Raw genomic sequence first — 12,656 nt, forward strand, 5'->3', positions numbered from 1 at the left:
CTGGGATGGATATTGTCATACGTTTTTCAAACCCTGCTGTTATTCTTAACAAATCCTTTTTGTCAGTTCCTTTATTCGAGATGCACAGCCTCCACGGGGAACTCCAGGCCTCGAGGGCCGGGGTCCTGCAGGTTTTAGACGCGTCCTTGATCCAACACAGCTGGTTTAAATTGATAAACGAGGACCTCAGCATGACTGTGCCTAAGGTTCTCACACTGACACAATATAAAAAAATAATTAAAATAAAATAAAATAAAACACCACACACACATACATACAAGTACTTAATTTATTTAAACAATTTTAAAATACACAAATACAGTGGTATTACAAATGAGGAGCAAAAGTTTTGAGGTGGGAGTGAAAAGAAACAATTTCCCATGATCCACAGAAAGATGCATTTTGGGACATGAGCAACCATCTCCACAACGCACAGTTCAAAGCAAAACTGACAAAAGGAGAACTGCGTGAGGCAGCCTGCAAAATCTATCCCATGTAAATTGTACTTGCATTTATTATAGCCATCAGTGAAACGAACAAGTTAATGCATCACTTTTTTTGCTTTTCAAGCCCACAGGTGAAGTGTATGAAACAAAAACTGCCTTAGCGGGAATTCTAATGGAGTGAGGCATTCCCATTCCCTCCATACACTGTCGTCATCATCCAAAACCAGGGGCTCATGTGGACCTGGTAGACAAAGTAGGCGCATCCTATACACAACGACGAGTACAAAATACCACGACAACCCCTTTCCCCTTTAACTACAGAAAATCGGCCTACGTTACATTGCAATCAGTGTACCACATCGACAGTTTTCTACTTTAAAATGTGCACGATTCAGATCGAGCCACAGAGAGGAGCCGTGCGTGGCTTTTAGTACTACTGGGACTCGTCCAACCCGCCCCGCCCACCTTTTTTAATTAATACTTGCTTCATTTGTCTCCAAAATCATTCTTTTTAAACCAATCCTGTCCATTTTCTACACAAACTTTCACATTATTTGCCAGACCCTCTGATGTGGGTCAGCACCAGACTGAAACTAATGATCTTTATTTTCTTTAAATCAAGCTCCTTCTATGCCAATTACTTTTAAAAGTCATTGCAACATAGGCTGCACAGTACAACTCTAAACTGTGAAGAAAAAACAAACAAATGCAGGATCAAATACTACCAGGAGGTACAAACTGAGGCCATGACATCTGAAGAGTTGTGGCATTTTTTCATTTTATCTTTAACTTGCTATCGGCAGAATGGATCCCAGCTTGAGGAAAGTACATTACCAGAATCTACCTTTTTAAAAGGTAACCTCAGTAATTTAGTCTTTAGCTCACAGAAGGTTGCGGCATTTGCAAAATCAGACTTGAAGATGGTTTAAACGTACAGCTGTTTTTCTCACACGTAAGACACGGCAGCACAGTCGGCTCAGAGACGCCCGCTGTGTTTAGGTGACCGAGTGCATTCTGGAGGCAGCACACACTGGTGGGGAACACACTGGAATATTAGCTGCAATCCAACACCACACGCAAGGACTGGAGAGTCGGCAGGTTAAACAGCAGCTAATGTGTGATCTCTACTAGGTGAGGGCTGCAGGTGCAATCAGGAAATCAGGTTTGAGGGTCAAAGCGTGTTTTCACAGTTCCACCCTCAGACTTAAACATCGATTTGTTAAAAAAAAAACTGTGAAACCCCCATTTAAGGCAAATCAAAGACACCTTATCCAAGCGGCTTGCGCTGCACTGTGCAACCATGATGTAAAATACTTTGCGATGTAACAAACTGGGTATCAGTAAAATCCAAGTCATTAAACTGCCTTGGAGCCTTTCCTCCAATGTAATTAATCCTGTAAGTTTCTGTCTTGCAGTTCTGCTGCGTTTACTTAAAACGTTTGAGAGATTCGTTTTTGTGGCTTCTACTAGAGACACGTGGAGACAAGGAGGCTGCAACATCCTGTGAATTCTGGTTGAAATCATCCATGAGTGTTTATTAAGGTTTACGAAGAAAGCTGTCAAAGTACGCGTGAAAAACAAAACAAAATCTTTGGAAGCAGATGGACAGATGGTCTAGAGTGAGGTTGAGGAGGCAAAGGAGACAAAAAAGAAAGAAATACCCTCAACATGTTTATCCCACAACCATTTGAAGCTTGTACAACCCTAAGATAACCCTAAGACAGAACCACACAAACACACAAAAACCACATCACTATGCACTGAGTTTAAAAACAATTTCTCATCCGTTCGGTGCGGACACACCAGCCTCCAGACTAGATCATCGTTTCATTCACAGCTTTTCCCACCGCAGCCACAAACCTGAAGACACACTATATGTGCTGTATGGTTTTTTTGGATTTACTACAATGTCCTGGTTGCAACGCACCTGAGGTGGACGCAGACAAAAACAAAAACCCCAAAACATCTACTCATACCATTGGGATCATTGCAAAGAGAACATTAAATCCCCTGTTAATGTAACTGTAGAGCTAAACCTCAAACACCTAAAATACAAAATAAAAGAAAAGTATGCCCACTTGTGGGATTTAAACAGTCATTCAGGACACAAAAATAGAGTTGAGGCACTGCTCTACAACACTGCCACGATGGATCACGTGTCTCTGGTAGTTTTAATAAATCCCACAGGCTAATTTTGACAGCTAACAGACATGTCATTCTCTCTTGTGAAGTCTGACCAGCTGGTGCAGTACAATTTCTCTTAATGATTAAAAATAAGTAAAATCAAAAAGTTGGGGGAGAAAAAAAAACAGGAAGATGATGCCACAGAGAAGTGAATCCATGGCTTCATCAACAGCAAGGGGGAGGCAGGAGGAGGAGGGGGGGTTCCAAATCTTCCCACGGAGAAAAAGAGATGCTGCGGCTGCTACTTTGCCCAAATTGTTGTTAAGGCAACCAAACCGTACTCCACCTGCCCATCTCTCTGTCACATACACACACTCACACTCATTTCTGGCTGTGCACCTCTTCTGTCGAGTGAACAGGGGAGTAGCCAGATACTTGTGCAATCGTTGGTAAGTCCTCCGTGTAATCTGCAAAGTCCTGTTCATATGTGTAAAGTGTGTGTGTGTAAAGTGTGTGTGTGTAAAGTGTGTGTGTGTAAAGTGTGTGTGTGTGTGTGGCTGCAGGTGGTACATGTTGAGGCCTCCATGGTGCACAGCTGGATGAGAGGGTTTCACCGAGGGGCTGCAGACTGGAGGCCGCTTGGTGTGACCCGGGACAGAGCCTGAAAGAAAAATAACGTCACAGTTTGAGCAGGGAGCACATCACTGGAAGTTACAGTTACTGCATGGTTACTATGATGCTACAGCCAGCAGCCTAGCTTAGCGCAAACACTGCATACTAGAGTTCTGCTCAAAACCTTGGGCTAGAATGAACACTGAAATAGCCCATTTTATTTCATTTATTTTACCAAATATCCAATATGTTAATACTAATAAGATTCAGTTAATATTAAATGCCCCATCATAGTTTGATGTAGGCAAGGAGCAACCTCAAAGGCTAAAAAAATAAAGATGGCAAGAAGTGCCCACACGGCAGATCCTCTCCAACAGTGAGCCATAACACTCCTGTGTTAAAAAGGCTAACGTTACATTTAAAAGTGAAAATGTTTACAGGCTGATACAAACACGTGGACGTGACTGCCTTCATTAACAAAAGGAGGAGCTGTAACACACAGCTAAGCCTCACTTTCACAATATTTTCCAAAAAGTGTACTTTAGTTTCACCGAATTACAACGAAAGATTTGATTCATTACTCGGCACCAATTAGCAGATATCTGTGTCTGTGGATTACAAAAGTCCAGTTTCAGCCCAGCCTGCTAAACAAGCTCGGCTGTATTAGCTGATAACCACTCTCACCCACAGACAAACCTGACTCCAAAAACAAATAAAACAAGATGGCTGCAGCCACAACACAACAGTACAGTCCTGAACTTTGCAGCCCCGAAGCAAACAGGTGACAGCCTGTTGGCTACATCCACCCATGCAGACCATGCTTGCATATTTGCACCCTTGGAAATGAATATGATCGTCACTGCAAAATAGACGAGCACTGATGAAGCTTCTGTGTGCAGAGCCGAATCTAAACTGTGTCTGCACCGTTTCTCTTCCCCACTCATTCTTACATTCTGTGTAGAGGAGACACTGCTCAAGTAAAGATAGCATTTGGGCTTGATTTTAGACTTCAGCGGGAAATCTACATCCCAATTTGCAATGTAGCTGGAAACGCCACTTCCCCTTAGACCACAACCTTCACTGTTCAGGTTGCTGCAGGCTACGTCGACCTGACGTGTGATTACATTTCCCAGGAGGTGCGCATCAGCTCCTGGTTCAGAATCAGAATCAGAATACTTTATTAATCCCGAAGGAAATTAGGGTTACAGCAGGCAGCACGCTAATGGCGCATGCGCACTTACAAAGGAACCTTCTGACCAACTTTACACAAACATCACATTGGGGAGACATGTCAGAAAGGTAGGCTGATAGGAAAAAAACAACAAAAATACATAACATGAGGTGAGAGGAGGAGAAAAAAAACTCCACTCAGACTGAGCTCCTAGTGGGAGAACAGTTTGATAACAGAAAAGACACCTCAGCACAAAAAGCACATGATTATCAATACACCATAGAAACACAAGACAAGCAACAGGGGCGGGTAAAGGGTAAGAGAGAGCCGGTGTAGACAGCGCATCCGGTCCTGCAGCATGTCTGCGCTGGTCCAGTCGACCGCCATCTTCCCCGGGAGGGGACAAGCATCAAAGGCGTTTGGAAAGGGAGGGGGGATCAGTGTGTGCATATCAGTGTATGTGTGTGTGTGTGTCCATAGTTCAGCTGAGACAGTGTCCTTCGCCCTGCCAGGCTAAGTAAACAGTCTTACAGCCAACCCAGGTGACCTTGCATGGAATGGGAGGAACAGACTAAACACAGTCGTTATCAGGGTGTTGTTGTTCAGCTCCAGCCTTGAGACCGCAGCTGGCGCCGATGGGGTCTCCGCATGAAGTGATGGTGGTTTTTACTTTAGTGCGAACAACTCATATGAATTTCAAAGCTGTTCTAACAGTCCAACACTGGTCTCTCAATCTCCCGTTGGAGAGCCGCGAGCTTTCTATGATGTTATCCAAACTTACGTTCCGTGATGTTGTCATTCTTTTTGCCCAAAGAGCAGATTCTGAGAACTCACGATCGCAGTGCATTGCCCCAAGATTTGATGCAATTTGCGCTCAAAGGTGTTGTTCGAGCTAGCCCCTCCAGATGTAATCCAGTTTTTTTCCACTCAGAGGTCTTGTTCTGAGTATTCACGGCAGCCGTGTGTTCTCCAAGATCTTATCCGTGCTGCACTCAATGAGCCCATTTTGAGAAACTCACGCCTCTCCCATCGTTTCAATCCCAGCGGGCAGCCTTGTGGGGGTTTGAACAGCCGGTTCCGCTTTCTTAATTCTTCGATAAGTCAGGGCCAAGAACCAGAACCCTGTTATCATGGTTCCGAATAGGTAGATATCCTCAGCACTCAGGCTCACCCAAGCCCAGACTTCTCGTTGAGAAGGGGTGTCAATTGCATTCAGAGACCAGTTGATCAAATCCATAATTCCTCTTTTAGGTTTTAGAGAACAGACTGTGAGAGAGTGTTCCAGGGGAAAGTAATTCAAAAAACACGAGACTAGACAAGGACACAAGAGGCTAAGCAGGGAAGATAAGGGCAGGAGAGGAGAAAAGTGCGACCGCCTTCGCTGAGAGCCAAAAGAGAAGTTACTTCATAAGTTGCGATGCAGCTTTCCCACTGAAGTATAATTCACACTGAAGTTTATGTACTACTTTGGCTGTGTTTCCCTGTAAATATACTCTTGTATATATGCTGAAGAAGCCAGTGCAGCAGGTACAAACTGACCAATCAGGAGCCAGCCAGAAGCATAAATGAGCTGGATGCCTACCTAAGGACAAATCACCGGCCTCCATTGGTTGTCCTTGGAAACACTTCTTTGTTTTTGTTCTGAATAAACAAAAGTTGCAAGTAACTTTCCTATTTTCACAGACTTTGTGTTCTATATTTGAATTTTCTCTTCATCATACTGCCACAACATTAAACGAATGCTCCATAAAGCTATAGAAACAAGTTAATTATGGTTCATTTTATTCATGGATAAATGTAACTAGTATGAAACTGACATGCAATGTCTTATCCCGTGTCTCTGTGTAGGATAATACACAGAAATGTTTCACTTTTTAAACACTCGATTAAGAAAAAAGAAACAAAAAAGTCAAAGTGACTGGAGGAGACAGATTCTTTTCATTTGTTCAGCAGTTCTCCACTTTGCCCTCTGGGGGGCGTGGAGGTCCACGCAAAGAAGAGAACAAAGGACTTAATGAAGCCTTTAAACAATGACCTCCTTTACTCCATGAGTGCTTTTACGCTTATTTTACAAACTGGGAAGGACTGTGTCAGTGGAAATGAATCAGTACAGATACTGTTCAGTTTGAACAGAGGGAAAAGGAGAACATGTATGCATGTGGTGTCTGCACAAACACTATGTTCTCTTATGCTAGACGCTTCCTGTTTTCAGGATTTGTTGGGCAACTGAGCACAAATGATTCAAGTTCTTCTTATTAACTGACACGCAATCATAAAGTCCTCCCAGTAATTGTTTCTAACGACAATGTTTTATGGTCTGCCAACCTGCACAGCGTGTACCCTGCTACTCAGTCACTTGAGATATGCCACAGCCTAAAGAAATGTGGCTGCAAACAGCTGTCTGCTGTGGATTTTCAACATGATATTTGTAACGCAGTTCGTGTTACCTGTGAGGACATGCGGGATGTTTCCTGGCGTCCTGTCAGGTCTGACGAGGAAATGTTGACAGGGGCTCCCCGATGAAGGCGCATGCTCACCTTCCTCTCCTTCTCCATACCTGAAAGACAAAGAAAAAGGTACAAGGGTAGGCTGAATATTTCAGCAACTGTTTAAAGAGAAGGAAAAACAAAACATATTTTTTGCTCACCTGTGTGTGAGGCGGGGTTGAGCGGGGAGGGGGCTGCAACTTCCTGAGGGGCTCTGGCTCTTCCTGAGGCCGAGGCCATACCTCTGGCCCCGGGGTTCCTGCTGTGCCTCATTCTCTCATCCCGTTCCCGACGCTCCCGCTCTGCATCCTCCACGGCCCTATTGGCACCCTGACACACAAGGCAGCTGAGGTTATTAACCTTTAAGACAGCTGCACACTTAAAAAAAATAAACAAAATAACAAACATGTTGCATGAAAATGCATCTAGGCAGAATACACAAGGCCATTTAACAGTGGAAGGTCAACTTAACATTATGTTACACAACATGTTTATAGCTGCGTTTATGTCACTGAGAATGCTGATGTTCCAGTTGTAAACAGAAAGTACACATCACCCAGTTCTTCTCAAGTTTGACTCATATTCTGCTTGCCAATGAAATTCCTAAGAAACACTGTTTGTTTTTGGCACAACCTTCTAACGAAAGCACTTATATAATTAAAGTAAGACAGTAGTGAAAAGCACAAAGAAAGTCTTCTTAGATGTGAAGCTATAACTTACAAATTTCAGCATGTTCCAGTCAAAGACGTAGTCGTAGGAGAATCCCTGCCTGTGGAAGAGGTTCCTGAACAGCTGGCGCAAGTATGAGTAGTCGGGCTTATCGTCGAACCGCAGAGACCGGCAGAAGTTCAGGTAGGTGGCAAACTCGGCTTTGGGGACAAAGAGGTGTTTAAAATATTAGTGTTGGCTAACACTGATGTGGTGCCTTTATTCATAGGTACATAAGAGCACTAGAACCTACACGGGTAGCCTTTGCAGAGGACCTCAATGGGTGTCGACATTTTTTTCTCGCTGATGCGTTCATACTTCTGCCTCTTAGTGGCAGCTTTAAGGCCTTGCCAAGGCAGAGACCCCAGGTTGAAGTACATAAGGACGTATCCCAGTGACTCCAAGTCATCCCGCCTGGACTGCTCTGTAAATGCAGAGAGAGGGCCAGGTCAGTCGGGATCTGGACGAATCAGAGTTATTAATCATCAGTTTGTGGAGGTCGGTCTTACCGATGCCCAGATGTGTGTTAATGGAGGCGTAGCGGGCGGTGCCTGTCAGGTTCTTGTTCTCGCGGTAGGGGATGTGTTGGTGCGTGCGTGCGTCACGATATTTCTTGGCCAGGCCAAAGTCGATGATGTAGACGAGATTTCCCTTCTTGCCCAGGCCCATCAGGAAGTTGTCTGGCTTTACGTCTCTGTGGATGAAATTCTTGGAGTGGATGTACTCAATTCGGCTGATCTGGAAGGAAAAACGGTGGTTAAAAATGAACACAAGGGGTCATTCCAGGAGCTTAACCAAAGTAGATATTTGAAATCAGTGAAGAGATTAAACCGTCCTGCACTACTGTACATACAATTTGTGATGCATCTTTAACATCAAGTGTAGGACCAGCATTCCTCATTTTATTCCCTTTCTTTTTCCTTTTGGGAACTCACCATCTGGTCAGCCAGCAGCAGGACTGTCTTGAGGCTGAACTTGCGAGAGCAAAAGTTGAACAAGTCTTCCAGACTGGGACCCAGCAGCTCCATCACCATCACATTGTAGTCACCTTCAGCGCCACACCATTTTATCGTTGGAATACCCACTGCAAGAAATGTAGGGAACACATTTATAGTTTGGTGCCATTTTGTTCATGTTGGCACTTCAGTGAGAACCACAAGCTGACACTAAACTGTAATAACTTGATTAAACTGCAGCCACTATTAAGGCTGGAATGTGCAAGTCCTCAAATCAGAATCCTAAAAGTCAAATATAGGACTTTACAGGCCTGTATAAGGAAGCCAAAGGTCAAGCGTGTTTAGTACTGACAGCTGTGACTCCTCCACAATCACGTCTTCTGTTAAAGCAACCCAACAGCAAGTCTCATGGTCATGGTTGCACACATATTAACACATTATGCTCATAATTACATGTTTGTCAATATGCTATATGGGGCAGTGATCAGAAAAAACCAGAATAACAAACCTTTGGTAAACTCAAACTAAAATTATTGTCGTTTTTGGTTTCAAAAACTGTCTGCCATAATGTGTCAATCTGTGATGCAAGCATGCGGTTTGATGTTGGGTTGTTTGCAGAGGGGGACCATGGGTAAACCATTTTTGATTAATTGGCATTCACTTAGAAAGTTTGTAATTTCAATCCCATTTTTGTGTTAAGGGATTAAAATTACAAACTTTCTCCTGAACAAAGTAGATTTCCCTCCTTGTGTGTATGCATAACAGTATTTCTACTCCGTTTTTATTTTTGGTGTTTTAAACATGTGCACTGGTGAACACGTTTCAGGGTTAAATCTGCAGAAGTCTACAGACGTATGCGAGTCTGATCAACCGTCACTGCTGATGGCAGTGTTTAGCAATGATGTCAGGTCTTCACACTATGAACTTGTGCAATGTCATTTCCCTTTTCTGTGGATCGTATTACAGACAAGCTTGTGTGTTTTGAGGTCTTTGAGCAAACACAATTAGTGCAGCGCACATACACACTTTTCTGATTTCTGTCATGAAGGGGTTTTTCCAAGTAAGCAAGTCACACTGTGTATATGTAAACAGGAAATGCATAACACATTTACTCTGCATGCATTATTTAGAAAAAAAAAAAAAAAAACTCCTGAAACAAACTTATACAACTCCAAATAATAAAAATGGCTCGACTCCTGCCCTCATACACAGAGGCCAGCTGGTTTCGTAGGAGCCGGTGACCCTGCCAAGGCGAATAGGCCATCTGGCATTTCCTTCTACAGGCAAGCGGCAACAAAATGCTGGTGCTCAGCAACACACACACAGCATAAGCTATTTATATACATACAAACACAAATACATCTCACAGTCTGAGTCGGCTACTGTGCCCTAATAAATCTAACTATGCTGGAACTAAAATACAAATGCATGTGGGGACATAGCTGTGCATACAGACAAACTGCTGACTTCTAAAGTTTACTGTTTTAAAGGCAGACGCCAGTACTATAGACGACATGAATCAATAAGTCACAAAAGAAAAATACATTTCAAAATGTACATTTCATGCCACACAGTAATAGTGTAGTAATATACAGTATGAGGTACAGAAATACAAACATGCAAACAAGTCTACCCCAGGTATGATGTTGCAGACACTACTGAGCTGGCAGAACAATTAAACTTTACCCATGCTTACTGACTCAAAGCAGCAAGTCCTTTCTTGCTTCTTTCACGTTGGAAGTGTGTGAGCATGTTTCAGAGTCAGATGTTCTTTTCCTTTGCTCTTGGTACCTTTGCAGTGGCACAAGGTGTTCTTTAAGCTACGCTAGTAGTCGGACTATCAGCCAGTTAGCTAGACTGAATGATCACTTTGGTTTAAACTTAAAAAAAAATAAAAATAAAAAATCAACAGGAACCATTCACGGTGTCTATGGACATTAAACAGTAAATATTTTTCCCCAAACAGAAATTTCTCCTAAATACAAACTATATGCAAATCATTTTTCTTTTGGTTTCTTCAACACCAACAGGAGATAAGTACAGCTTTATGTTTTTATCATGCCACGATACTGTGCAAATTTGAATATTTTTTAGTATCAGTGGTGCATTTTGAGGATGGCCCGCTTCCATGAAAATGTAGTTGTAACCTGTTACCTAATACGATAGAAAAAAGGTGTTACTTGTGTTTTTCCAACAGTCTCCACATCAGTCCTCGATTTATGAAGCTTGAACTGTAAAGAGCTTTACTGAAGTAAATAACTCTTTCTCTTGCATGGCTCAACACTCGTGTATTTATCTTTTAAGTGATTTAAACTCAACGTTAGTGTGCACATGTGTGTGCGTGTACATGTCTATACATAGGAATAGTAGTGGTAGAATAGTTATGTTAAGCTATATAGTTTATGTCTTGCATATTTCCACAACCATATCCATAATCACATACTGTGTATGCTACTGTTGTATATAGTGTATTATATTACTTATTTTTTATTTGTATTTTCCTTCTGATATCTGTTCCTGAACTGAGGTAATGCAAAAATGTCCCCGTTGTGGGATCAATTAAGGTATTATCTTATCCTAATCTCTACTTCTTGTTTAAAGTCAAAGTGGTGAAACAACAGCTATGACAGATGAGTTGAAACTGTATGACCTGTGCGCAAAAATTACAGGAAAAACTGACGATCCAACAAGTGATTTGACAACAAGGTACACGAGGAGGAGACACTAGCAGCTGATGATGTGACAGCCAATGGTAAACAAATGACTCAGAGTATCGCTGGAGCACTCGGTAACTGTACTCCATAATGTCAGATAGCCCAAACAGTTCATGGACAATTACAATGCTAATGTTATGCTTACAAAAAACTGGTGTCAGAAGTGATTAATAGAGGGAATGGAGGAAAAAGGAAGGGAAAAATCATTTGGTGTGTGCTTTAAGCACCAGCTATTGGGTGGTGTTCAGTTCAGGAGGGTCACTTTAATAACAGAAAAAAAATGAATGAACAAACATCCTTTACCAATGTCTACCAGACAGCCAGTACGGAGCATTTTCTTTGTGGTTTATAATGACAAAAGTGTAAACCAGCCTCCATCCAAGTACTTTAAAATGATGAGGAACTTATAAAAGCTGCATGGATGCATGTGTGTAAAGTGAGTGTCATAGTGTACAGTACCTCCACCCTGCATCATCTTGTAGATTTTGCTCTCTATGTGGAGCTGTGGGTGTTTGGTCTTGACACATTCCAATTTGATGGCGACCTCCTCTCCAACAGAGATATCAGTACCTGGGCAAAACAGCAGAGGGGTTAGCTGCATGAAGATGCATTACACATTCAGTCAGAACCTATATTTAATTAATAAAACCCAACAGTATCTAATCAACAATATGAACAATGGGCACTGCGTCAGGGGTTAACACAATCAAGGGAGTATTATTGTCATGTCAAAGTCCAACACAACTCTGTCATGGTTATACAATTTAATGATGAAGATAACGAATGTCGTTTTTATTATAATCTTATTGTCCTTCATTTATGTCGCTTTTCCAATATGGACCTGGGCAATGGGGCAGTAAGAGTTACAACAATACAACACATTATATAGCAAGAAACAAATACAAATGATATTCAGTACAGACAAGTGGATACAAACACGTGAATCGTACAAAATAACCGATTATTACAACAGCAACCTTAAAACCCTGTATGGTGTACCGTCTGTGGTTTTTACACATGCAGATAAAGAGGAACTAGCGACAATTTATAGCTAAAAAACAACCAATGGGGAAATCTTTAGATAAACAGAGATTGCAACATTGAAGCAGCACACAGAATGATGTAGGACAGGACAGCTAGCAATAACATGAAAAGCACAATGACAGACAGAATCCAACTTCCTTAGGTCTGGCCTGCTGCAATTTTCAGCTTTACTGACAGTGAAGAAATGACAGGAAAGTGGAGGGAGAGAGAGAAAGGGGAAGGGCCTGCTCAAACTGGCGCCCAGGCCTGGTGCATTTACAAAGAGCAGATCGCCATAATCCAATAAAGGTTAAAAAAACAAAACCTTTAGAGATCAAGTTTCCTCACTTGGACAGAGAAACAAGATTTAGTCTTAAATAATGCCTTTCAGTGTGAGTTTTAAATGACACATACTG

At 42.2% G+C, this 12,656-nt stretch overlaps 1 protein-coding gene across 2 annotated transcripts in view; it reads right to left on the bottom strand.

The window, feature by feature from the left end:
* Positions 1 to 275: 275 nt before the first annotated feature.
* Positions 276 to 12,656, bottom strand: part of csnk1da (casein kinase 1, delta a) — a 20,960-nt gene continuing 8,579 nt past the window's right edge. Inside the window, exons 2-9 of one of the 2 annotated variants that reach the window (XM_013914394.1) lie at positions 11,677 to 11,787; positions 8,483 to 8,631; positions 8,057 to 8,285; positions 7,801 to 7,971; positions 7,560 to 7,708; positions 7,001 to 7,169; positions 6,801 to 6,910; positions 276 to 3,231 (exon numbers count right to left, since the gene is read on the bottom strand). In XM_013914394.1, the coding sequence (XP_013769848.1) occupies positions 3,181 to 3,231; positions 6,801 to 6,910; positions 7,001 to 7,169; positions 7,560 to 7,708; positions 7,801 to 7,971; positions 8,057 to 8,285; positions 8,483 to 8,631; positions 11,677 to 11,787 (1,139 nt within the window). In that variant the 3' untranslated portion in view covers positions 276 to 3,180. Of the gene's footprint in view, positions 3,232 to 5,705; positions 5,995 to 6,800; positions 6,911 to 7,000; positions 7,170 to 7,559; positions 7,709 to 7,800; positions 7,972 to 8,056; positions 8,286 to 8,482; positions 8,632 to 11,676; positions 11,788 to 12,656 lie in introns of those variants that run through there. The other variant, XM_013914395.1, reaches the window with a different exon arrangement.

This window comes from Pundamilia nyererei, unplaced genomic scaffold (genome assembly GCF_000239375.1).
Source record: "Pundamilia nyererei isolate P.nyererei 1_Seehausen unplaced genomic scaffold, PunNye1.0 scaffold00193, whole genome shotgun sequence".
In the NCBI taxonomy this organism is placed as follows: Eukaryota; Metazoa; Chordata; class Actinopteri; order Cichliformes; family Cichlidae; genus Pundamilia; species Pundamilia nyererei.